We start from the raw sequence: 23,342 nt of genomic DNA, 5'->3' as shown, positions 1-23,342 counted from the left end.
TCTCACCCGTCCCCTCTAGGGACACTCCAGACCCAGCCTCCCCCCCACCTGACCCCCAGCAAGCTGATCTCTCCCCCCACAACTGCAAGCAGAGCTGTCCTAGCAGAACGGGGCTACCTCTGACCCGCCCTCCCACGGGGGCACACAGGACATGGCGACAGACAGAAATGGCATGGGATGCAGGTGGAGCATGGATGGAAGCAGGAGAGGCTAAGGCAGTGAAGGAACTCACACCTCTACTAATCCAACAGATTTATTCTGTTAACACACTTGCACCATACAAAGTAGCACAGGTCACTGGGCAGAGATACCAGCCCCTTACAAAAGAGCATGGACAATAAATATCTATCACACGTCTAGAGAGTTGAGAGCAAAACCTGCCAGCCCCCGAGGGCGGCTGTGGTGAGAGCAAACTCCAATAAATACAATATGAAATATACAGTCTGTTGAGCAGAACTCATTCAAAGTGCTTAGGACAGAGGAAAATATCAAGTCATACACGGCATGGAGCACAATCAATACATTCAGAATCACAACAATGGCAGAAGGGCAGCGGCAGCGTCTCTCTGGAGCGTCCTACACACCCCCTCAGTCCGGGAGCGCCCCATGTGCTTTGGATCAGAAAGGGACACAAGCCCCACGCGCCTGGGACACCGATTCACTTGCTTTTGGGCCCAGAACAAAACAAAGAGATTGAAAGAGAAGAAAACTAAAGAGACATAGATGGCTGCTCTGCTGCGAGGAGGAAGAGGAGGAGGAGCAGGAGTCCATGCAGGCTGCAGGAGGTGCAGTAGGGAGGAAGGAGCTGAGTGCTAGCGGCAGGCGCTAACAGCAGCTCCCGCAGGCAGCAGCAAAGCGTCTTTTGGCCCATCCAGCTCCACTCGCTGCTGTCGCCCGGTCCCGGCGGGTCTGCAGGTCTTCCCATCCCATGAGGGTCGTCCGCCTGGCATCCCCGAGCATGGAAAGTGCCTAGACAGCATCCAGCAGGCCCAGAAATGTCCCAGCTTAAAGTGCAGGCGCAGGCCGTCTCAGCGCTTCCTAGACTTTACATTGGGGGGATTTAAAAGGCTCCTGCGTGTCTCCGAGGGGGGGACCCATGCTGGCTGGAGGGCGGGCGAGCCTCTAATCTTAGATCAATCCCAGTGCCCATCCCTTATCCGGCCCTGGAGAGGCAATGAAAAGTGAGAGAATTTGTACAGAGGTGCCGTGTGTAACCACCTGGATCTTCTAATTTGGAAGGAGTTGGAAAGGCCTTTTTGTTGATGAAAAGTTGGAAACAGTGGCACATATCTGCAAATATCGAAAGAATAAAGAGTTTGGCAAGTTATACTCAGAACACGGACACGAGTCTGTCAGCGATGGGCGCCAGCGGACAGGCAGACAGACAGGCCACGGAGCGAGGCGCCGGCGGCAGCAGCAGTCGGGGTTTGGGCTCCAGCTAGCGGGGACAGGGTGGGCGCCTCTCGGGCAGAGTCTGTCTCCACCTGGTGGTCTCTGGCACGCAGCCCCCCGCCTCTGCGGCAGCGGGGTGCGATCCGGTGTGGGGAGCAGGAGGGGAGCAGGAGGGGAGTGAGAGCAGGAGAGGAGGAGGAGGAGAGGAGGAGGAAAAGGAGGAGGAGGAGGAGGAGGACTGGACGTGAAGGAGCCGGGCACAGTCGGGACTGGGGCTGCAGCTGCTCCCAGAGCTGAGCAGAGCGTGGCCCTGCCCAGCGCTGGACCTTGGAGAGGCCCATGCCCACCTGGGCCCACCTGGGGGACCCCGCAAGGACAGGGGCTGCTGGCTACACCTACGCTGCCCGCCTGGGAAAAGCTAGCGGCAGAAAAACAGCCTTCCCTCCTCTACTCTTCCTGGCCCTGTCCCACTGCGGGAGGAGGTGTCGGGAGCTGCTGCTGCTGCTGCCACGACCAAATGGGATGAAGACTTCAATGTGAGTCATGTATGTGCACCAGCACAAGAGCAAGCGAGTGTGAGCCCCAGCACCACGGCGAGTGAACGCGAGCCCGGATGAGCACAGGTGAGCCCCACAGCGAGAGTGAGCAAGCTTGAGCCCAGAATGATGCAAGTGAGAGCCCTAGACAGATGATGGCGTCCACAGCAGATAAGCATAAGCCCCACAGCAAGCCGCCCTCCGCCTCCCCCCATGAGCGTGTGCCCACACCAAGTGAGTTGAGCATGGGGCTCCAGGAGGAGTGAGAGAGCGTGAACATGAGCCAACGGCGAGTCCAGCACCCATCGGCACGCAGGCGAGCAGAAGGATGGGTGGCAGTGCATGAGCGCCCACGTGCACTGGTGCACAGCAGCAAGCATGAGCAAGAGAAACGGCGGGGAGGGAGGAAAAGCATCCATCAGCACTGAAGTGCAACAGTAAGCATGACCATCGACAACAGGAGACCTACAGGGCATCTTCAGGGAGGTGTGAGCACACAGAGGAGGGGAGGGCTGGTAAGGAAACAACCATGCGCCAGGACCGGTGGATACGCTGCTAAGCACGTCGTGTGCTGGGAGGAGGAGGCTGGCGGAGGACAGCCTACCTGCCAGGCAGCACAGGGCGCGGGGGCGAGCACGTGCGCTGGGGAGGAGCTGGGAACACGTGCATACGGAGCACCGGGAGGGGTATGAGATGCAAACGGTGGTGAGCGCACGGGGCATTCAGGACATCACAGCAGGTGCTTCCAGGATGTCAGAAGCTGGGGGAGATGGGTACACTGCCACCATGAGGAGTTGCGGGGATCTGGGATGCCAGTAGTGCAGTGAGAGGGATGGGGCGTGGGACAGTGTGAATTTACGTGGTCTGGGTCCAGAGCAATGGCAGCTGTTCACACAGGGTAACACGGTGCAGCACATACAAGGACTTTGTGGTGGCCAGTTCCACGGACAGCAGACACGGGTGTACTGAGCAATGGTGGCTGGAAAGCACATTTAGATGGGGAGGAGGAGAGAGGCCTGAGCCCAGCACATTTACAGGGGCACCAGGAGGAGAGGAGCACATTTATATGGGGAACAGAGGCTATCTACGCTAGACGTGGGGACTAGGAGTATGTGCGCTAACAGCAAGGGGAAACTCGTGGGCTGTGCTATCAGCGAGGGTAAGTGTGTGGGCAGGACTGTGTGCACGCTGCGTGGACGGGAGTGTGCATGGTGTGAGCGCGTGCTGAGAGGCAGGCTGCAATTCAACCAGCAGAGATAACAGCTGCAAACATACCCTGCACCACCTGGCGCCCACGGCTTCGCTGGCTCCCTAACGCCTCCCCTCCCTCCAGGCCCCACAGCAGTTCCCAGGCGCGCTGCTCAAGTCACACAGACGCGGGGTTTGGGTACTGGAGCGAGTGGGGCCCAGTGCCAGGTGCTGGGCTCTGCACAGCGCCGCCTGGCACAGCACAGCTGGCACCAAACAGGAGGCCCGGGCACCCGGGGCTTAGTGCCGCGCTCGGGGGACAGGGCCCCAAGGAGAGGAACGGCAGAGGTCACTGGTGCTGCGCACGCACAAAGTGGAGCTCTCCCCAGTAAAGATTGGGGAGCTCGGCTCACGCACATGCACACACGCTATACGCACACACACGCGAGTGTTCCCCGTGCACACCCCTACGCGTGCAAGGAATGGTTTGCTCTCAGGCGTTCCCCCATGCACACACACACCAGAAGCAGCTCTGCACCACGGTCCCTACACACGCAGAAGGTTCCCTCCCTCCCTGCTGCACACACACACTCCTGTGGGGAGACCCCCCACGCACGCACTCTGCGCCCCCTGCGACCCGTCCCTGCCTGGCCAGCACAGCAAGGTTCACCTAGAGACTAGTGCATGAAAGCCTGTGGGGCGAGACTGCTGCGGATCCGATCCCTTCCCCTCTCCTTGCCTGACCCTCGGCAAACGTACCCCGAAGCTCCTCCGACCCCAGTGCCACTTACCGTGAATATGTTGGAGCGCCGCTTCGACTGCTTGCGGATGGGGGTGGGTGTGTTGGAGGCAGCGATGGTCTCAATCCGCAGCTCCCTCTGGCTGATGCTAGGTGTGGAGGGCACAGAGGAGGAGTAGTCACTGAAGGCTCCTCCACCATTGGTGGCCTAGGGCAGAACAAGATGGGACAGTGAGAGACAGGCAGCTGCACAACAGTGGAAACGCCTTCCACTTGTGCAGCCTCCCCTCACCAGGGGCAAGGGAGTGCAGCATGGGACTGGGACAGGGAGACATCCTGCGCCATGCGCTGCTCCCGCCCAGCGGGGGCCTTGGGAAAGCTGATTCCCTTCTTTCTGCTTTAGTTTTTCCACTGGTAAAATGGTACAATTCTGCAATCGACAGCAAAGAGCAGCAAGTGGACAGGGGCACCTGAGTGCTGGCTGGTGGCACAGGGAAGCCCTTCCAGCCAAGGGCTTGGAGCAAAGGCACGGGGACAGCAATGAACCACGCAGCCCTGGATAGCAGCAGCCCCTCTTCTCAGAGGGGCATGGCTGGGGATACTTCCGAGAGCTCCCTCTCCAAAATGCAGGCCCGGTGCAGCTGCCCCTCAGTCTGCTGGTAAGAACCCTCCCCTCCACAGAGGCCGTCGGACATGAAGCTGCGAGACAGCCCAGAGCCTGCCCAGCTCCAAGCCCCACTCGGTCCCTTCCTTGTCTCATGATGACAGCTGCAATACCAACACGGGTGTGTGTCCCTGTGCCTCAAGCCCCCCTCATCCTTCCAGTGTCCTGAGCACATGGTGCCACAAGCCACGCGCTATGCAAAATGCATCTCTACCACTGGTTTGAGGTTTACCCAAGCAGACCCCACGGGTGGCACACACCTCCTGTGCCTGTGGACCACCGTGGCCCACGCTGGGAACATGCGGGACAACGCACTGTGCCTTCGCTAACTCGCTCTGCTTTAGGGAGAGGGTAAGATCCACCCATGCCGTTTGTGCAGCCATCTCAGTGACGCTTTTCTTTCAGGCAAGTAGCTGCTCACGCCCACTCTGCTCATGGGAGCTCTGAGGGCAACGGCCTGGAATGGAGCTTACAGGAGGTCCCAGGGAGCAACACCTGCACAAAAGCATTTCGGATCTGCAGCCCAGGACATCAAACTACAATAAGGCTTGTGGCAGCCTGAGCTCTCTTTGGCAGTTCTGCTGATCTCTGAATTTCAAAAATATATTGAAGAAGCTGCCCCTAGAAATCCAGGAGCGCTTTGCAGGGAGCAGCCTGCCTCCTCCCGGTTCGCACGCTCACAGAGCAGCAGCATCTGACAGCCCTGCAACTTCCTCCACTCCCACCTACTGCTTCGAGCAGAAAGTGCAAGCACATGCGGGATGAGGATCTGCCAGAGGTGCTCAGTGGGAAAACAGCCACGTGCACATGCCGTGCCCAGCAGGATCCGAGCCTTATTCTGACACAAGCAGTCAAAGAAACATTAGAGGTGTGAAAAGAGGCTTAGCAGGGCCAGCCTCTTAGAGAGGGTGCAACTTTCACTCAAGCTGTGACCGCCTCATCTTTTGATGAGAGAGGGGAGAAGACACAAATAAGAGAACTTCTTTGAAGAGAGGGAAGAGCTGTCCAAGGATCGGCCCAACTTCTTCCTCTCCGAGGCAGAGCAACAGACTTCTGACTGAGGGCAGCCAGGTGTGCCACAGGGAAACCCTGCTCCAGGGCTCTGAGATGGACCTCCTTCACAGCCACGTTCGGGGAGCTGATAGCTGCTTCTCGAAGTTACAGTACCCGTCCTTGCCCGGGCTACCGCAGGCTCCAGCGCAGCTCCACGACAGCTCGCCTGCAGCACAGTGTCTGCTGCCTGAAGTCAGAGCAGAACACCCTTCCGCAGCAGAGAGGTGAAGCCGGTGGGGAAGCATGCTACCCTGACAAAATGCCCTTGCAGGTCACCACCTCCAGGTGGGTCTCGAAGACCCTAAACCCACGCTGGAGACAGGGCAGCACCAAGCGACAGATCCTCTGAGCCTGCCCAGCTCTCTGATGGCTCAGCGAGTGGGGAAAGTACCTTGTACCGAAAGGGACTCATCAGGTTATGCTCCCACCTATGTCAGCCTCGCAGCACGCGTGGCTCGAACCGAGGAGCTGGAGGCCACACAGCTGCTGTGCGGCTTTCGGAAAAGCCTTGCTGCGAGCAGGCGGCCTCCCTGCAAGGTCAGGACTCAGACTATCCCAAGCCTGCCCAGAGACAGGAAAGCTTTCCCAGGCTGCTTTTGGGGAGATTCAGATTGGACACGAGAGGGAAATTTTTCACAGTGAGGACTGCCACCATTGGAATAATCTCCCCAGGGAAGGGGTTGACTCGGCCACGTTGGACACCTTCAAGATTTGGCTGGACAGGGTGCTGGGCCATCTTGTCTAGACTAGGCACTTCCTAGAAAGGTTGGGCTGGATGATCCCTGAGGTCCCTTCCAACCTGGCATTCTGTGATTCTGTCACCCTGAAACGCAGAACGAGTGGGAATCTGGCCTGCTTGTACTTCTCTGCATGCAGAAGAGGCCAGGCACTCCATCCGGAGCAGTGAATGCAGCCAGGGAGCTTCTCTGGAGGCTGTCCAGCTGACGAACCCTGGGCTGAACAAGGGAGTTCTGCTGTCATGTCCCAGGGGAGGGGGAACCACTAGGGACATGGAGAAGCAAAGTAACATGCCACCCCGCCAGTGACTTCTGGACCATTAACAAAGACAGCTCCTGCAACCTTTGATTCAACACTGCATGAAGTGTTCTGCAAACGCTGCGAGGAAGGCACAGACGCAGAAAGCTAGGGCTACCAAGTCAAGGAGAATTCACTGAGGCAGCTCAAGTTTAGGACCAGGCATAACAATGACTGTACAATTAGCATTTAATTGATACATAATGTGTGAACCACGTCAAAAAAAGAAAAACATTCAAAGTGTGAGGGAAGAGATGGCCGACGCTGCAGCACAGAGAACCTGCTACCCCAGAGGGTGAGCCAGGCAAGGCTGCCAGGAGTCCAGAAACCACTCCGAGGCACTCTCCTGGCTAAGCTCTGGATACTTCAGTAACCTTGTCAGCACATTTATGAAGCTACAACTGAGGGAAGGAGTCAGCTCAGAAGAGGCTGTAGAGTTCGAGCTCCTGCCATAGCAGCTGGGACAAACCCTACGGATGTTATGTGATGGGTGCTAAAGCTCCTAGGAAGAAATCTTGCTAAACTGTGTTTGTATTTCACATATTCCCTGTAATCTCATTTGTAATTTTTGCCTGGCCAGAATAATCTTCCTTAGCCCCGAAGTTTGCCTGGTGTTGAAAACAAGTCAAGCAGCGCAGCCTCCAGCTACACAGGCAACCCTGAGCCACCGCACTGCCCAACTGAGGCGGGCTGCTCTCAGACTTCAGTAGGGATCCAGGGATCCAGAACAAGTCGCAGGGGTGTGGGAGAACCCTGACAAGACGACAGGTCTGGGCAAATACCTCATTTTTGCTCCTGGCAGCTATTTTGCTGATGCATCTGAACAACCACTGGTGGTCACTGTCAAAATCTAACAGCAGAAGCTGAAAACTTACTAAAACACACGCGGGAGAAATCCTTCCCATTAGTGTGTAATAGGTGGATATTGTGAACTTCAAAGAATACTGGTAGTGCCATAGGGTGCCAGAGCAGGGAGGAACTCAGCTGAAGTTAAGATGTAGTAACTCTTGGCATAAAAAGGCATAAGGCAGAACAAGGAGTGAAATTTGGGAAGAGTCCTGGACGGCAGAGTGCAAACAAACAGCAGCCACCAACTCAGCGGCTGCAGAGGAACAGGGAAGCAGCCAGAGGAGAGTACAGGCCGTGAAATGGAGGGCATCACGAGCCGAGCAGGCTACAGGACACAGGCTTCCACGAGGAAATGCAAATGCCCGTTGCTTCAGCTGCCAAGACACATGCGCTGCCTGAACTCTGCTGAAACGTGCTGCAACAAGCAGGGAAGCGCTCGCTACCGAGCACAGGTGAGCTGCAGTTTGTGTCTCATTTCACTTGCAAACTGTAAATTTCCAGTCCTTTCATCTGCTCTCTTACTAACGTCTCAGTAAATGTACTTCCCGGTGTCACCAAAGAGCCCGTGCAAGACCGCAGGCCAAGGCCACGACAGCGAGGCCATGACACTGGGCAGCCCCTCACCAGGGCGTCTGAGCAGGGCCGGGCATGGCCGGGCACCCAGGCAGCATGGTGGGGCCCAGCAGCAGCTCCCAAGGCCCGGGGGACTACTCAGTTCACTCCACCAGCCAGCAAAGCTCAGCGTGGGGTGCCTGTGTTACCTCCCGCCAGCTGCTGGGAACGAGTTCCCTGGCAGAAAGACAAACTTCCATCCCACAGCAAACAGGCAGTGGTGACTCATCCCACAGCCCGGGGTACTCCTAACGGCATCTCTGAGTCCCTGAAGAAAGATGGAGAAAGAGGTAGTGGCAGTAAGGAAATCCAGTGGAATAGCTCTGTGAGTACTGCAAGCACCCACTGGCCTGAGAAACTCCCGCCCACACCCTGCAGGCAAGGGACAGGCAGCTGCCAGGAGGGAGCAGGGTGGAAGTTAGGCCAAGCTGAACAACGGAGCTCCCAAACCCATCTAACCTGCCTGCCCGGTGACGGGTGCGGGCAGGACACGGGCCAGGAGAGCCAGAACCCGCAGGCAAGGAAGAGCTTTCCCAGGGGGCTGCAAAGCCCTAGGGGATTGGAAGTGTCCTTTCAAAGGGGTGCGGATCCGCATCCCTCAAGCCGCTGGGAATGCCCAAGGGATAGACCTGGCGTCCCCAAGGGACCATGCAAGACTCCCAGGGCTGGCCCCGGCTCCTGCCACGCCAGAGGACCAGGGAGATGCTGAACAGGGTACTCAGGGCCAGACATAACAAGCATGTCTGGTGCACTCATGAGTGCTGGTGAAATCCCTGGCCACAGCTGACCTGTTACTACAGCTCCTGTCCTCTCTGCCTTGATGGGAGCAGCGTCCTCTGAGGCACCAGGCACTGGTGCGGAATAAAAGCAAAAGAACCCCCAAAATTCCAAAGACTGAAATGAAACCGGGGCCTTTGGCTGGTTCAAACACAGTTTCATGAAGAGGATCATCCACTGTGCAAGGACACCAAAACACCTCACACAGCCCTGTGGTCGCAAAGCCCTGCCAGTCTGGGAGCCTGGCACAGTCATGAAGGTTTGGAAACTAGCCACCACCTCACACCAGGAGAAAGTCCTCCAGACAGATGGATGACAAAATCACCAGGGTCCTCCGGGGTCTCTCCTCTGCCAGTATTTGCGATAGACTGGCCAGATTGCCAGGAGACCAGAGAAGCAATGGCCATTTCCAAAACGGTTAAGTTTGGCTTAACTAGTAGCATCAAACTACTTCCAGAAACGATGTCCCCAGAACTAGGACAACAGACAGGACTGGACCCCAGCTCCTGCCTGCTGTAAGCAACCCTCTGCAGGGACCAGTTGTTTCCTTTTCCAGAAGACAAGTGCCGCCTTCACTGACAGCCCCAGAAGACAGAGCTGTCCCTGCCCGTACGGGCCAGGAGACCAGGCATCGAGCAGAGCATCCTCCTCATCTCAGATGGCACCACTGTCCCGCTGGGCACAAAGATACGAAGGGAAGCAGACCCCAGCTGTAGCTACCGGCAGAAGGGAAGTGCGACGATCCAGAGGGAAGGGAATGCTGCTGCTAACAGCGGTCAGAAAGGCAGCCGGCTAAGCAGAGCGAAACGCTGTTCAAGGTGCCCTAACTGCCTGGAAGGGACAGAGCAACACCGCCACCACCCATGGCCAGCAGCTGCAGGCAACACTCGACACCCAAAACCAGGCCCTGCAAGGACAGAGCTGGGTTCAGGCTCCCAGAGGCTCCTCCTGGCCAAGCACTCGAGATGCAAATGCCGGTCCCGCTGTTGCCACAAGCAGTACTGAGAAGAAAAAAGAGAACCTTCTGTCCCAGTGTGTGTGTCTTGCCTGCATACACCAATACCTAGCTGCGGTACAAGGCAACCAAAAGCTCCTAACTGCGTTCTTTGTCTGGCTTCTTTCCATCTCATCTCCATGTTAAATCCTGCGTTCCCAAACCCTTCCTTGAGATCCTTTTCCCTGAGCTAGTTCCTGCTCTGCAGGAACCTTGGCAAGAGCCCCATGCCCTCAGGCAGGAGAAGACGGAACACAGCACTACTCTGCAAAGACCTTGTCACTCTCTCGTTCGTCCCTCCTGACAGTATACAGTCTGTCCACCTCCTCCCAGAGCTGACCGAAAGGGTACCTCTGTGCCAGGAGCACAGGACACCTTCCCAGGAGCGAGGCCACCATCACCAAGCCCCACGAGAGGCTCTGGCACTTCTACAGCCCAGACCTGGAGAGCAGCACCCAGCAGGACTCTGGAGCTCTCTGCACCCAGTTGCCTCCTGTGTTAGGGACAGCGGCTCCAGCTCGTGCTGGCGGCCATGCCCTCTGGTGTGTCACCGCCACCACGGCGCAGTCATGAGCTTCTGGGCTCTTTCGCATCCCTGCTGCAGTAACCACCTGGTCACTGTGCTCACTAGGGTGTGTGTCCTCCCGCACGGGCAGCAAGCCCGTATGCACCAGACTGCGTGGGCTACTCTGCCCAGCTCCATGTTAGAAACATCAGGAATCGGTGAACCTGTGCGTCTCAAAGCCAGCTGGATTTTCTCTGAAGAGAGCGGGAAGCAGTCCCAGAACCTCACTCTTGAGCCCAAGCGAAAATGGGGAAACACTTTACAGCATTTTACAATCACTCACCATTCCATGACTCTATTTTTAGAAGTGCTTTCTGTAATGGAGAGATGTGTAAACGCCCCAGGAGAGGTCACTACAGCAGGTCACTGGGAACCAAAAGGGTTAGTGGTTGAGCCACAGAAGACCCAGGGAACAGAAGTTAACTTTGATCCTCACTGTCATGTCCAGGTTTGCTGAGCGCAGGAGGGACACAGCATTGGACGGGCACAGAGAACGAATGGGGGAGAGAGGACAGAGGGAGGAACCTCCAGAAGGACATGGCCTGTCATTATTGCTAACACTGTTACAACCCAGGCAATCAATAAATATTTCTTGCCTAGAAAGGCCTCCCAGTTAGCTGCAGTTTCCTGTTAGCTACGTTACTTTCCTTAGGGCCAGGCTTGTTTAATGTCTTTATCAATCATCTGGGAGAGGGGATCGAGGGCACCCTCAGGGAGTTTTAAAATGACACCAAGTTGGGCGGGAGTGTCGATCTGCTCGAGGGCAGGAAGGCTCTGCAGAGGGACCTGCACAGGCTGCATCGATGGGCCGAGGCCACTTGTGTGAGGTTTAACATGGCCCAGGGCCGGGTCCTGCCCTTGGGTCACACCAACCCCAGGCAACGCCCCAGGCCTGGGACAGAGGGGCTGGGAAGTGCCCGGCGGAGAAGGCCCTGGGGGGGCTGGCTGACAGCCGGCTGGGCATGAGCCAGCAGTGCCCGGGTGGCCAAGGAGGCCACCAGCCCCCGGGCTTGTGTCAGCCCTGGGGTGGCCAGCAGGAGCCGGGCAGGGATGGGGCCCCTGTGCTCGGCACTGGGGAGGCCCCACCTCGAATGCTGGGCTCAGGTTTGGGCCCCTCGGGACAAGAAGGCCCTTGGGGGGCTGGAGCGTGTCCAGAGAAGGGCAGCGGGGCTGGGGCAGGGTCTGGAGCACAAGTGTGCTGGGGGGCAGCTGGGGGAGCTGGGGGGGTTTAGCCTGGAGAAGAGGGGGCTGAGGGGAGCCCTTCTCGCTCTCTGCAGCTGCCTGAGAGGGGCTGGAGTGAGGGGGGGGCTGGTCTCTGCTCCCAAGTCACCAGGGACAGGACGAGAGGGAACGGCCTCAAGCTGCGCCAGGGGAGGTTTAGGTCGGGTGCGAGGGGAAATGTCTTCCCTGCCAGAGGGGTCAGGGGTTGGCACAGGCTGCCCAGAGAGGTGGGGGAGTCACCATCCCTGGGGGTGTTTAGAAGATGTGCAGATGTGGCACTTCAGGGCATGGTTTAGGAGACATAGTAGTGTTGGGCTGGTGGTTGGACTTGATGATCCTAGAGGTCTTTTCCAACCTTCATGATTCTATGATTCCCTTAACAGCTCTGGTTTCGCACCAGAACTACGTAGGTCCCTCTGGCAAAGCCCCAGAAGCACAGCAAGGTGCTGAGAGTGAAGGTCCTGTCTCAGAGCCAAGGAGCCAGCGTTCACCTCCGCACATTGTCTACAAACTGGGCAGAAAGGTACTCTGCAGGAAGGAGAGGAAAAAGTAGGGAGGTTTCTGAGCAAAAACCTCTAACAAAGCTCACGACACGCAGTTAGAAACCTCTTCCAATGCCCAAACTTTGCTTCCCCATGGCCAGCCTTGCATCCACCCCTTTTGTTCTAGCACCTTCTTTTCTTAAAAAGTTTTCCTTTCACAGCAGTGTATTTTAGAGCGCAGAGTTGGTCCATTTCAGCCTTCACTTTCCTAAGCTAAACAAGCCAAGTTCTTAACCTCCGCTTGCGTCAGGGTCTCTCTCTTTTCCCTCCCGCTCGCTTTTTGCTGTTCCTACACCAGTTTCAACGCATGCTTACATGAGCAACTGGAATCCGACTGAGGAACCTGGTATCCCCACACCCCTCAAACGGGGAACACGTTTTTACCTTCACTACAAACGTGCTGCCCAGCACAGCAAGTGCCATTAGTATGTAATTGTCGGGACACTTTTCTCATATTTTGGACATTAAAGAAAGGTATTAGAGAGGTGCTCAGCTCCTCCCTGAGGAACACTGCCCGTGGCCATCTTCCGTGCCACTTCCCCTTCCAGTACAGACTGCCTCTCCTTCCCAGCCAGTCTTTGACAGTTTACAATTTGTCTGCTAATAAAATCCTCAAATTACCAGATATACTCAAATTTGCATTTTCCCTGGATTTTTGTTCTCCACCTTGGATGCCTCCTATTAAACTTCCCAAAAAGCACCCATATCCAGACATACTTCAGGGCATGGTACGGCTGTGCATGGTTTGCAAGCAGCTGTGCTCACTCTGCTTACATCCCAAGCTTGCTGGATGCAAACAAGCCCTGATCACAAAAGCTACGTAGCATCATCAGGGAGCTGCAGCTGTCAGCAGGGCCTGGACTATTCGCTTGCACACAGAGACTTCATCTGAACTTGCTGGTGTCCGGGTGACCTGGGGCACCAAGGAGCTGACACAGGTCTCTGCAAAAATCTGTACACACCTACTCATAGCCCCAGCTTTGGAAACCTATGCAGTCAGGTATGAACTTCATGTGGGTACTTAAAAATTACGTAAGGGTCCAGCCAGTGGCTGCAGACAGTACTCAGGCTTGTACAGGAACAGTCCTCCCTGTGGCGGTGAACCAGAAGCCCTCCCGGGGCTGGGAGGCTCAGATACACCCCAAGGTCCAAAGGCAATCCCCTTATGAAGAAAGTGTCAGTCCGGCGGAATTTATTTTGCTAAACTTGCTTTGCATTTTCTTCAGTTTTATATGCTCCTTTGAGCATATATGTTCTCCTTAGCTACTCTCTTCCTCAGAAATGGTTTCAAGCACTGGTCACTGCTGAGGCAAGGAGGGGCTCACAGCTGCTCTCGCTACGTCATCTTCCCTCTTTCACAAACCCAGCTGCTACGCTTGCTGTTCCTCAGTCTCACAGCACCGCACCAGACAGACAGATTTCCTGAAGCCCTTGCTATGCATCCTGTGATTTTCACATGCCAGGTGCTTCAGAGCTAGAATCTGTTGGCCTGACTGCCCCAGAGGAGAGAGGCCTCATCAGAGAGCCAGCTCAGCACTTGTGAGGGTGCTGGAAACCGCAGCAAAGCCCTGACTCAATTAGGCGGCTGCCCAAAGGATCTCCTTCACCAGCCGCTCACCGTGCCAGGCTGCTTTGGCTTCTGACCTGCCCCCCCGCGTCAGTTCTGCTTCTCCAGAGCCACAGAACGAACACCTCCAGCTTCACCATACTCCCAGCAGAGACACCTTGGCAGTCCCTGCCAAGGCAATGCTGTGCCAGAACCCTGCTCTGCCCTGGAGCTTCCCTGCAGACTGCTCTCGGCTCTGCCGCCGGCGTCTGCAGAAGCACACCACAACCTTTGGAGGCTGTGAGCCAGACCCAATGGTTTAGACATGAAGCTTGACCTCAGGGCAAGCGTCGAGCTGTTCTGGGCTACGGACAGAAGCTCCAGGGTGACAAACGCTCTGCCCTTTCCAAACGCTACTCCAGGGCTGTAGCGCGAGTCTGAAGCAAGGCTAAACGCGCTGTGCAGTGAGTGACCTCAAGGGGTGTGGAAAAGCATGTGGAGCTCCTGTTTCCCACCTGGTTGATGTGAACAGAAGGAATGGAGGCTGCAGAGACAGACGAATGGCTGGGTGAATTGGGCAGGGACTTGCAAGGACCGATGGAAAGCTGTTGTTTCTTCCGTAGAGCCACCACCTTCTGAGCCACTGGAAGAAGGGAGAAAGGGACAGGGTCAGAGTCCAGAAAGTAACTTTCTTCACCAGATTTCTGGAGGGCTTCAGTGAGACCCAAACCCCTCATCTGATTCATGCCAACACCTTTGGCTCAAACTGCACCACCCTGAACTAACAGGGAGCATTTCTGCAGAACACCCAACCTCACAATCCCCGCTGCCTGCCGCTGCCATGCAACCCAGCTGCAAGGGACAGCGCCTGCCCATGGCTGCTGCAGCAGACAGCAGGGCAGGCTTCCCGTGCTGGTCATGCTGAGCTCCCCAAGGCCACTCGCGCTCTTGGGTCTCACACAGAGCAGTGACTTGACGTGGACACCGAGGAGCCACCCAGAGCCCTGGGCTGCTGCAGAACTATCTCTGGGCAGCCAGAGGTGCCTCTTGGTCTAGCTCCCCTCACGGCAGCTACAGGAGCCCATTACCGAACTGAATAGCCTGGGCAATGCCACCTCCATCAGCCTGGGCCCTTGTGACCCTCGCAGTCTCCAGATGTTCGAAAAACTAGCATGAGGAACAACTCTCCCAGTTCCTGTGACCTCACTGCCTGATGCCAACAGCCCAAAACTGCATTTCAACCTTCCCAATCTCCTACCTTTTCTGGAAATAAACATCTTGACCAAAGATCATGACAGCAAACAAGCTGGGCTGTTGGGGAATCCAGGAAAACAGACTGCCATTCCTAGTTTTCTCTTGCACACTGGCTGGGCACCCCCACCATCACAGAAGGAGGACGTGACTGAAGATATTGGGAACATCACACGTCCAACCCAGCACACCTCATATCATGCACCCTTGCAATAAAGGAGCTGCCACATTCTCTTTTCAGGAAAATAGAAGATGGGGCACCATACATGTGGTGTGACTGAACCCATCTGGCAAAGTCAGGTGCAAAATCCTGCCACCTCACAGCTGCAGTGCCATGTCCTCTACAGAGACAGGTGAAGACCTATTGGGCCACCGCTGCTACCTGCTCATCTGATAAAGCTGGGAGCCTGTCCAGACTCCCAAGCTAAGTATTAGTCCCATAAATAGCAGGAACCCCTCCTACAGCCCCCTAACAGACCATATTAACCTGCTGTTTTCCTGCTCCCCTCCCCTCCATCCTCTCCTCTGGCCAGCTTCATCCACTGTTCGCTGCGTAAGCCATCTCTCCTTCAAACACTGCCAGGCACGTTGTGAGCTCAGGCACCCCAGCTCTGCAACACCCCTGAATCCCGTGTGTTGGTTGCCCAGGACAGGCAATACCAGGGACTGGCAATGCTACGGGGACGGGACACGTCCTCTGCTGGCCCCCCTGGGGTCCCGCAGGCTCTGGTACACGCGGCTTAACCTAGGCAGGTCAAAACCCAGCCTGGCTGACACTCCACGTGGTGTTCGGCTGTCTGCACGGAGAAGACAGCCTGGGAGGAGACATGGAAATTGGGCAGGTCTGACACGGGGAGTTCAAACACCCGCATCAGAGGAGCAGCTAGGGAAGGACGAACTCAGAAATCACCCAACAGAGAATAAGACAGGTCAGACCTATTCCACCATGCGAGCCTGCGGGGCTCATTCTTTGTGCTGCTGAAGTGGTAATGAAAACTACCTGGCCAGACCCCAGACCATACAGCTTCCCCAGCTCTGTGGAAGCGCTGACTTCAGGAGAGCAGCACCCATGCACCGCAGCTGACAGCCTTCCCCGAGGCAACCAGCCACATCCCCCCAGCCTCAGAGGGCGAGTTCATCAGCGCAACGCAAAATTCCCACGACAGGACACACGGTACCTAGGAAGCGTTTTTCAGGGATGCCACGACAGGTAGAAAGCCACTTCGCACAACGACATCTGAGTACCCGCAGCAGACGTCAGACAGTCCCAGAAACCTTACACGGAGTGGAGTCCAAACTAGACTGGACATGGCAGGATAAGGGAAGTCCTGCATGGCCACAGGGAAAGCCTGTTCCCCTTCCAGGGCAGGGGACTTCATGCCATTCAGGACAGCTTCCCAGAGCTTCACTGGAGAAGGAAAATTCAAGGCAGGAGGTTTTTTCAATTCCAGAATACAAGTAGGTCAAAGTTTAGAGGAAGATGCAAGGTGAGAATGGTCTCTTGAAATAGGGAGGTTGAGATGACCACCAGTGGGAAAAAGAGAGGAGGCCAGAAAAGATTCAGAAAAACTCGCCAGCAATCACTGTCCTGGGCAAAGATCCTGGCAACGGCTCTGCCTAGTCACTCACACGTTAGTGGTAACCAAGGAATCAACCAGGAGGCCACCATAATGGTGGTGATAAAATCTCACCAACCCCTAACTGAGGCATCTTGAGGCAGCCTTCGCATTTTGCTTGCCAGGCAGAGGTTCCTCCGCTTCTTGAACATCAGCCAGACTTTTTCAAGGATAATTTCTGTCATCCTCTAAGCCAGCACCTGGGAGCATTTGCTTATCGTGATTTCTCCAGTTGTTATAGGCAGCTCCGTGATGCAGAGCGAGGCCTGCCCTGGCCGCAGGACCTCTGTCCAGATACACTGCTTGGCGTTTGTGTGCCAAATGTCACGTGCGGTGCTCCTGTGCACATCAGCGCCGGAGCATCACATGGCATTTTAAAGCATACCACAGCACTCTGTCCTCAACGTTCTGGGGAAATCCCTCTACAGACACCGCCAGGACTGGTCCGCTCTGGGAAGGTCCCTGGTGGATCAGGTTTGTGTGGCAAGCTTTTGGCAGCAGTGGGGCTACAGGGGTGGCTGCTCTGAGAAGCTGCTAGAAGCTTCCCCCATGTCGGATAGAGCCAATGCCAGCCGCTGGCCAAGGCCCAGACCGTCAGCAACGGTGGTGGCACCTCTGGGATAACGTATTTAAGAAGGGGGAAGAAAAACCCCACACAACTGCAGCCAGGGAGCGGAGCAAGAATGTGCGAGAGGAACGGCCCTGCAGACACCAGGGCCAGTGAAGAAGGAGGGGGAGGAGGTGCTCCACGTGCCGGAACAGAGATTCCCCTGCAGCCCGTGGCGAAGACCATGGTGAGGCAGGCTGTGCCCTGCAGCCCAGGGAGGCTAGCGGTGGGGCAGAGATCCACGGGCAGCCTGCGGAGGACCCCATGCTGGAGCAGGAGGATGCCCAGAGGAGGCTGTGACCCCGTGGGAAGCCCACGCTGGAGCAGGCTCCCGGCAGGACCCGTGGCCCCATGCAGAGGGGAGCCCACCTTGAGCAGGTTTGCTGGCAGGACTTGTGACCCTGCAATGGAGCCACGCTCAGTCAGCCTGCTCCTGACGGGCTGCACCTGGGGAAGGGAGCCATGCTCGAGCAGTTTGTGAAGAACTGCAGCCCACTGGAAGGACCCATGTTGCAGGAGTTCATGGAGGGCTGTCTCCCTTGGGAGGGACCCGACGCTGGAGCAGGGGAGGAGTGTGAGGAGTGCTCCCCTGAGGAGGAACGAGTGGCAGAGACAATGCGTGATAAGCTGACGGCAACTCCCATTCCCCATCCCCCTGCGCTGCTGGAGGGGGAGGAGGGGGAGAAAATTGGGAGCAAAGTTCAGTCCGGGAAGAAGGGAAGGGTGGGGAGAAGGTGCTTTAAGTCTTGGTTTTATTTCTTATTACCCTGCTCTGATTTGGTTGGTAATAAACTAAGGTAATTTCCTCAGGTTGAGTCTGTTTTGCCCGTGACAGTAACTGGTGAACGACCTCTCCCTGCCTTTGTCTCACAGAATGGCAGGGGTTGGAAGGGACCTCTGGAGATCATCTTGTCCAACCCCCTGCTTGAGCAGGGACACCGGAACACGTCCAGGTGGGTTCTGAATGTCCCCAGGGAAGGACATCTCAACCCATGAGCTTTTCACTATATTTCCTCTCCCTGCCCAGCTGAGAAGGGGAGTGACAGAGCAGCTTTGGTGGGCACCTGGTGTCCAGCCAGGGCCAACCCACTACACCCGGTGACACACTGAGGACCCTACAGAGAACATGTTGGGGTGGGGTGGCCCCTTATGGAGTCACAGGGCCTCGCACACTCCCCTGTGCATGAACTATGGCCTCTCCGTTGACACGCTCCTGCCAAACCATTCCTCAGAAGCATCGCCTTCACTGCTCCAAAAGGTTCAACACAATTACAGTGGCACATGCTAACGCACGCGGCCTAGATCCCCGCACGATGCAACCACAAACTGAGCTTCAGACCCAGGAACTGCTCTAGGCATGGAGGAAGGGTCTCTGCACCTGCCTGAGCAGGAAGGAGGGCACCACAACAGCTGGAACCAGCCGATTCTTGGAGAACCTCTGAAGGGTCAGTGAATGTGGAGGTCCGAGGCTCTCCTTCTTGGAGCTTGCATCACGTGCGGCACCACGTGCAGACCGTGGCATGTGTGCAGGGACAGCAGCTTGGGAAGGAAGGGCGCTAGTCTCAGCCTTCAGCTGAATACTGAGAGGTAGGATGGTCACTCCCCCAGGCTGTCATGCTAGACCAGCACGACATTAACTTGCTGGCCAAAAAGGGCAGTGATTGCTTGTTGTTAGACAAGACAGTGGCCTGGAAGTGTCTCTGGGAGCAGAGGTGCAGCGTACGCTCTGCACAGCATGGACACGCAAGCAAACCTTTGCAGTGAAAGCAAAGACTGTCACGTAGAGAAGTCTTCCTGTTTCTGCTGTGGAAAACTGTCATCTTCCCCTGCCTGCACAGGCAGACCTACCGCGATCCGGGGTGAGCAACTTGTGCTGGAGAAACCGTATAAAGATGAGGTCTGGCTGGTGCCTCGATCGCCATGCAGGGCAAGCTCCTCATGCAATCCATGACTGCCAGCACTCCTGCAGATCCCAAAACAGATGCCCCAGGACCCACCAGCGCTCATTAGGAAAAGCCGCTTACCCGCTCCAAAAACACCTCATCCCGTCAAGTCAGCTTCAGCTGAAACTGGATCTGGGAAGTCCGTGAATAGTTCCCAGATGCCAGCGACGTCTGGGGCCGATGCGTTGGGCTCAGCTCTCCTCAGCTCCTCGCCAGCACCTCCTGCCCTGTTCTTTCCCTCCCCGCAGCTGCGCTCAGAAGCGCCTGTGTGGTCCTGCAGTTGAGCAGGCGAGAGCACCGAGTACCTGAGATCTACTCCAGACGCCTGACGAGATGGCGGGCCCCTCCGCAACCTCTGAAACTCCCAGTTATCACGCTGCTTCCTCCAGAGCTCCGAGCAGCACACTCGGCAAGGGCAGCAAAACCGCACCGCAAGCGTGCGGAGGCAGCCCACTGCAGGAAACGCCGCACCGGGACCGCAGCAACGCAGGCAGCTCCTGCGAACACGGACTTGAAGGCCAGAAGGATCTCTCCGTTCTCCAGGCTGACCTTTATATACCGCCAGCCATTAAACTCACCCAGCCTATACTGCACCAGTCACCTGGGTATGTGGTGAGCCTCTTCCACAGGGCGGCTTGGTCTGGATTTGGAGAAAGTACAACAGATGCAGAATACAGCACTTCCCGTGCATTTCCTGCAACAGTTGATGAAAAGAGGGCTATTAATAAAAAAAGGCAGGCTTCTTTGAGATTAGGATTTGACTGGCTTTGGCTTCTAGCATTAACTCTCTGTTAGCCTGCAGAGTCTTGATATCTGTGATTTTCTCCCCACGTAGACAGGTATGTAGATACTCTTATGCTGTAATCAAGTCACCTCTCAGTCGTCTTTGTGATTTATCCAATGGATACTCTCTTTTAGTGTCTCACTATCAGGTATTTTTTCCAGCCTTTGGTTAATTTTTGTAGCCTTTTTTTTTTTAATCTTCTCAGTTTCTCTGTGTCCTTTTGAAGTGCTGACACCCAAGTTTGACGACACACCAGCGACAGTCCTCCTGCTGCCCTGTACGAAGGCAACAATCTGTGTGGACTTCCACTCAGTGCTCCCCTGCTTACTTGCCCAGGGACAGCATCAGCATTTGCCCAGATGGACATCGGTTTTACAGAAATAGTCTCCAGTTACCACGCTCCCTGGGGTCTTCTGGATTTCCTCAGCCTCACTGCTCCTCACGTGGACAAACCTGCTCCCTGGCCTCCTTCCTGACCATGAAAAACCCAGGCCGTGAATAAAGCCAGACAAAAGACGATGCGCAGCACTTTGCAGGTGCTCACTCCTGAGCCTTCGAGCAGCAGCTCAAGCTACCAAGCCTGCTAAGCAGCACTGGCACTAGAAGATGAGCCCTGGTCTCACATAGGAGCTTCCATCTCACACATCGCGCTGCTTAAAGTAGCGTTGTCTATGCTGCCAGGGTCAACAAAGAGGAAAAACAACAGCAGAACACAATTCATTCCATCTTGAGATAAAAGAGGATGAGAAGCAGCCTAACAAACAGCAGCACCTAATCCTGCAGTGCCTTCTCCGGCCCCTTCCCAAACCCACCGGCTGCTATCCCTCACTGTACTGTCCTTCAGACAAGGGACACAACAGAACCAATCTGAAGGAATAAGCTGACCAAATTTGGTGACCCACAGTACCAAATGCTTTCCAGAAGCCAGGACCAGCTGTGTGCAAAGCCCACCTGCTGTTGCTCCCTCCAGACTCCCTCTGCAAACCCTTGAGCTGGCTTAGCAGATCCCCCCCTTCCAGGTCTGCTGCAGTATTTGCTATCCTCACCTATTCCCAGCTGTTCCTTCCCACCGTTCCTCCATTACTCATGGGGAGCAGGAGGAAGGGGAGACTTACAAGCAACCTGCCCGACGGGACTGCCCCAGTTTCCCCAGGAATACCAAACCAACGCAGAGGCTGCTGGATGCTGAGGAGTTCCCTGCCAGGGCCCAGGTGGCACAGTTTGAAAGGTCGCTCTCTGCGCTGACCTCTCGGAGGTGGACCAGCGGTAGGAGAGGGGAACATCTCTGCACGCTTCTGCATGAGGAAAGCAGCATGGTGACTACGATCCTCAGCACTGCAACAGGAGATTACTGGAAGGTCACAGACTTATGTAGGGGAAGGAGCATCATCAGCTCCAGCTCAGAGGATGAAGGAGGCACCTGAAGCCAATGACAGGTTCAGACCTGTGCCTTGCCCTCAGCTTATCTTGCTGTGCTGCAATGAACCAAGCTGGAGTTTTGCCTTCAGGCAGTCCTGCTGCACTGTGATTTCCAAACTTTCTTCCGAGCGCCTGTTCCGCTTGCAAACACCAGCAGCACAGCTCTCCTCCTTTCCAAAAGCAACTCTGTCCTGCCCAGCCACTCGGCTCTGCACAGACCCTTCCTCACACATTGAGCACAGATCCCCAGCTGCACTCCACAAGACAAGGTAAAGAAAGGGGACAGGGGAAAATGCAGTCCTGTTATAGGGCAGGGTCCCAGTTTATTTAAGAAGACTGCAAACTCCTAGGGTTTGGTGTAGGTTCCCTCTTCCACCTACAGCATCCCTGTCATGCAGACTCCTCTCCAAGCCTAAGCAGAAATACTCTTCCACAGACTGTTCCCATGAGGAACAGCTTCCCCCTCCGGCTGTTCAGTTGCTGTTCCCCATCTCTAACACCAAAGGTTCTGCTGTGCTTCCTCCTCTCCTCCACAAAAGGCAACCAAATCTCTCTCTGCAGCCTCACAGGTCCCCTGCAGGATCATACAGACTGCTGCGCTGCACAGGCCCACCATGGGATGCAGCTTCCCCCTGCAGCCTCTCTGCTCTCCGGAACAAGCGGCTGCCCAGAGGACAGCCCCTGCAAGAAAAGCAGAAGGGTGTTACCCAGCCCTGCTCTGCAGCCTCTTGTGCACACCCACGTGCAGTTCACTTACGTGCCCCACACGCAGGAATCCTTCCAAACACACAGCACGTCCTACTCCTTGTCCCATTCTGCGTGTGTAAGCAACAGCACTGCACACGAACAGGTGCCTAACTCCCCTGGCCTCACGGCAGCACACTGCGCTAACCAAGAGCTGGCGGTCTACGTAGCACAAGCCCACTCTCTAGGGCAGCACTGCTGCCCTCTCTCGCCTGGACACCCGCCACCAGCGGCAGTTACCATCCTGGAAGACTCTCTCCACGTTCAGTCCGTAGGTGGCACAGGTCTCGTAGTACGTGCAGCGCTTCAAATCATTGGAAAGCTTCCGTGCCCGAGAATCGTCAATGACCCGGGGGTTCGTGGCGCTGATGGCATCTGGAAACCAAAGGGAGAGGAGGTTAAAATGTAAGTGCCTCTGTCCCATCTACCCACAGGTTCCAGGGCACGCTCCTGACCAACCTCCCTCCCTTCACACACTGAGATACCCCCTTCACAGTACATCCCCCGTCCTACAAATGCCTTCCATTACAGTCCCACATTTGTCGAAAAATGAGTTTGTGAAATGAACCTCTTCAAATGAACCATTTTTAACTGAACCTTATTCTCCTAACCATCCAGCCATCGACGCTTCTGAAGACAGAGGGCAGAAACCAGCGGGAGGCGTGACTGCCAAGGCAAGGCAGCCTGCGCGTTAGCAACAGGGCACACCACCGCAATTTCACACAACCATGTCCAGTGGTGCTGTTGAAGACAACAGGACGCTCAGTGACAGCAGACAGAGTGCTGGGGTAGAGGTGTAAACAGCCTGACCTTGGGTCCAACCACAGCCTCAGCTGCATGAGAACGCACGGTGTTTACATGCGTTAGAAATGACTGATGTTGCCATCTGTCAACGTGCAACTGGTCATGGCTGCTGTAACGCGCGACTGCACTCCTCTGCGAGTCCACCTCAGCTGCAGAGCAAAATGGATTTGCCAGTCTCGACCATTTTAGGTCTCACGGCCATATCCTACAGATTAAAGAATCAAGAGGGAGAAATCATCCTTAGTTAACTGCGAGAGACAGATCTGCTACGATGCACTCACAGTTGAGGCCTTGCTGGACAACAGTAGAAAATAGCTTTAATTTGGATCCCAGATGGCTGCTAAGTGCTCGCATGTTTTGGAAAAACTACCTTCCCAAGAGGAATCTAACTCCTTGAAGACATGCCAGGGACAAGCAGGGGCTGTAAATTAACCCTCTCAGGAGGAGTCAAAGCAGCACTG

At 55.8% G+C, this 23,342-nt stretch overlaps 1 protein-coding gene across 3 annotated transcripts in view; it reads right to left on the bottom strand.

Annotated features, from left to right (window-relative positions):
- AGAP3 (ArfGAP with GTPase domain, ankyrin repeat and PH domain 3) overlaps positions 1 to 23,342 on the bottom strand; it is a 153,564-nt gene that overhangs the window by 64,403 nt on the left and 65,819 nt on the right. For 2 of the 3 annotated variants that reach the window (XM_075082100.1, XM_075082099.1), the window contains exons 6-8: positions 22,318 to 22,452; positions 14,229 to 14,356; positions 3,908 to 4,063 (exon numbers count right to left, since the gene is read on the bottom strand). In XM_075082100.1, the coding sequence (XP_074938201.1) occupies positions 3,908 to 4,063; positions 14,229 to 14,356; positions 22,318 to 22,452 (419 nt within the window). Of the gene's footprint in view, positions 1 to 237; positions 1,291 to 3,907; positions 4,064 to 14,228; positions 14,357 to 22,317; positions 22,453 to 23,342 lie in introns of those variants that run through there. The other variant, XM_075082101.1, reaches the window with a different exon arrangement.

This window comes from Phalacrocorax aristotelis, chromosome 2 (assembly GCF_949628215.1).
Source record: "Phalacrocorax aristotelis chromosome 2, bGulAri2.1, whole genome shotgun sequence".
Lineage (NCBI taxonomy): Eukaryota > Metazoa > Chordata > Aves > Suliformes > Phalacrocoracidae > Phalacrocorax > Phalacrocorax aristotelis.
Note: the sequence above shows the minus strand (reverse complement) of the source record. Positions and strands in the feature narration are given on the sequence as shown.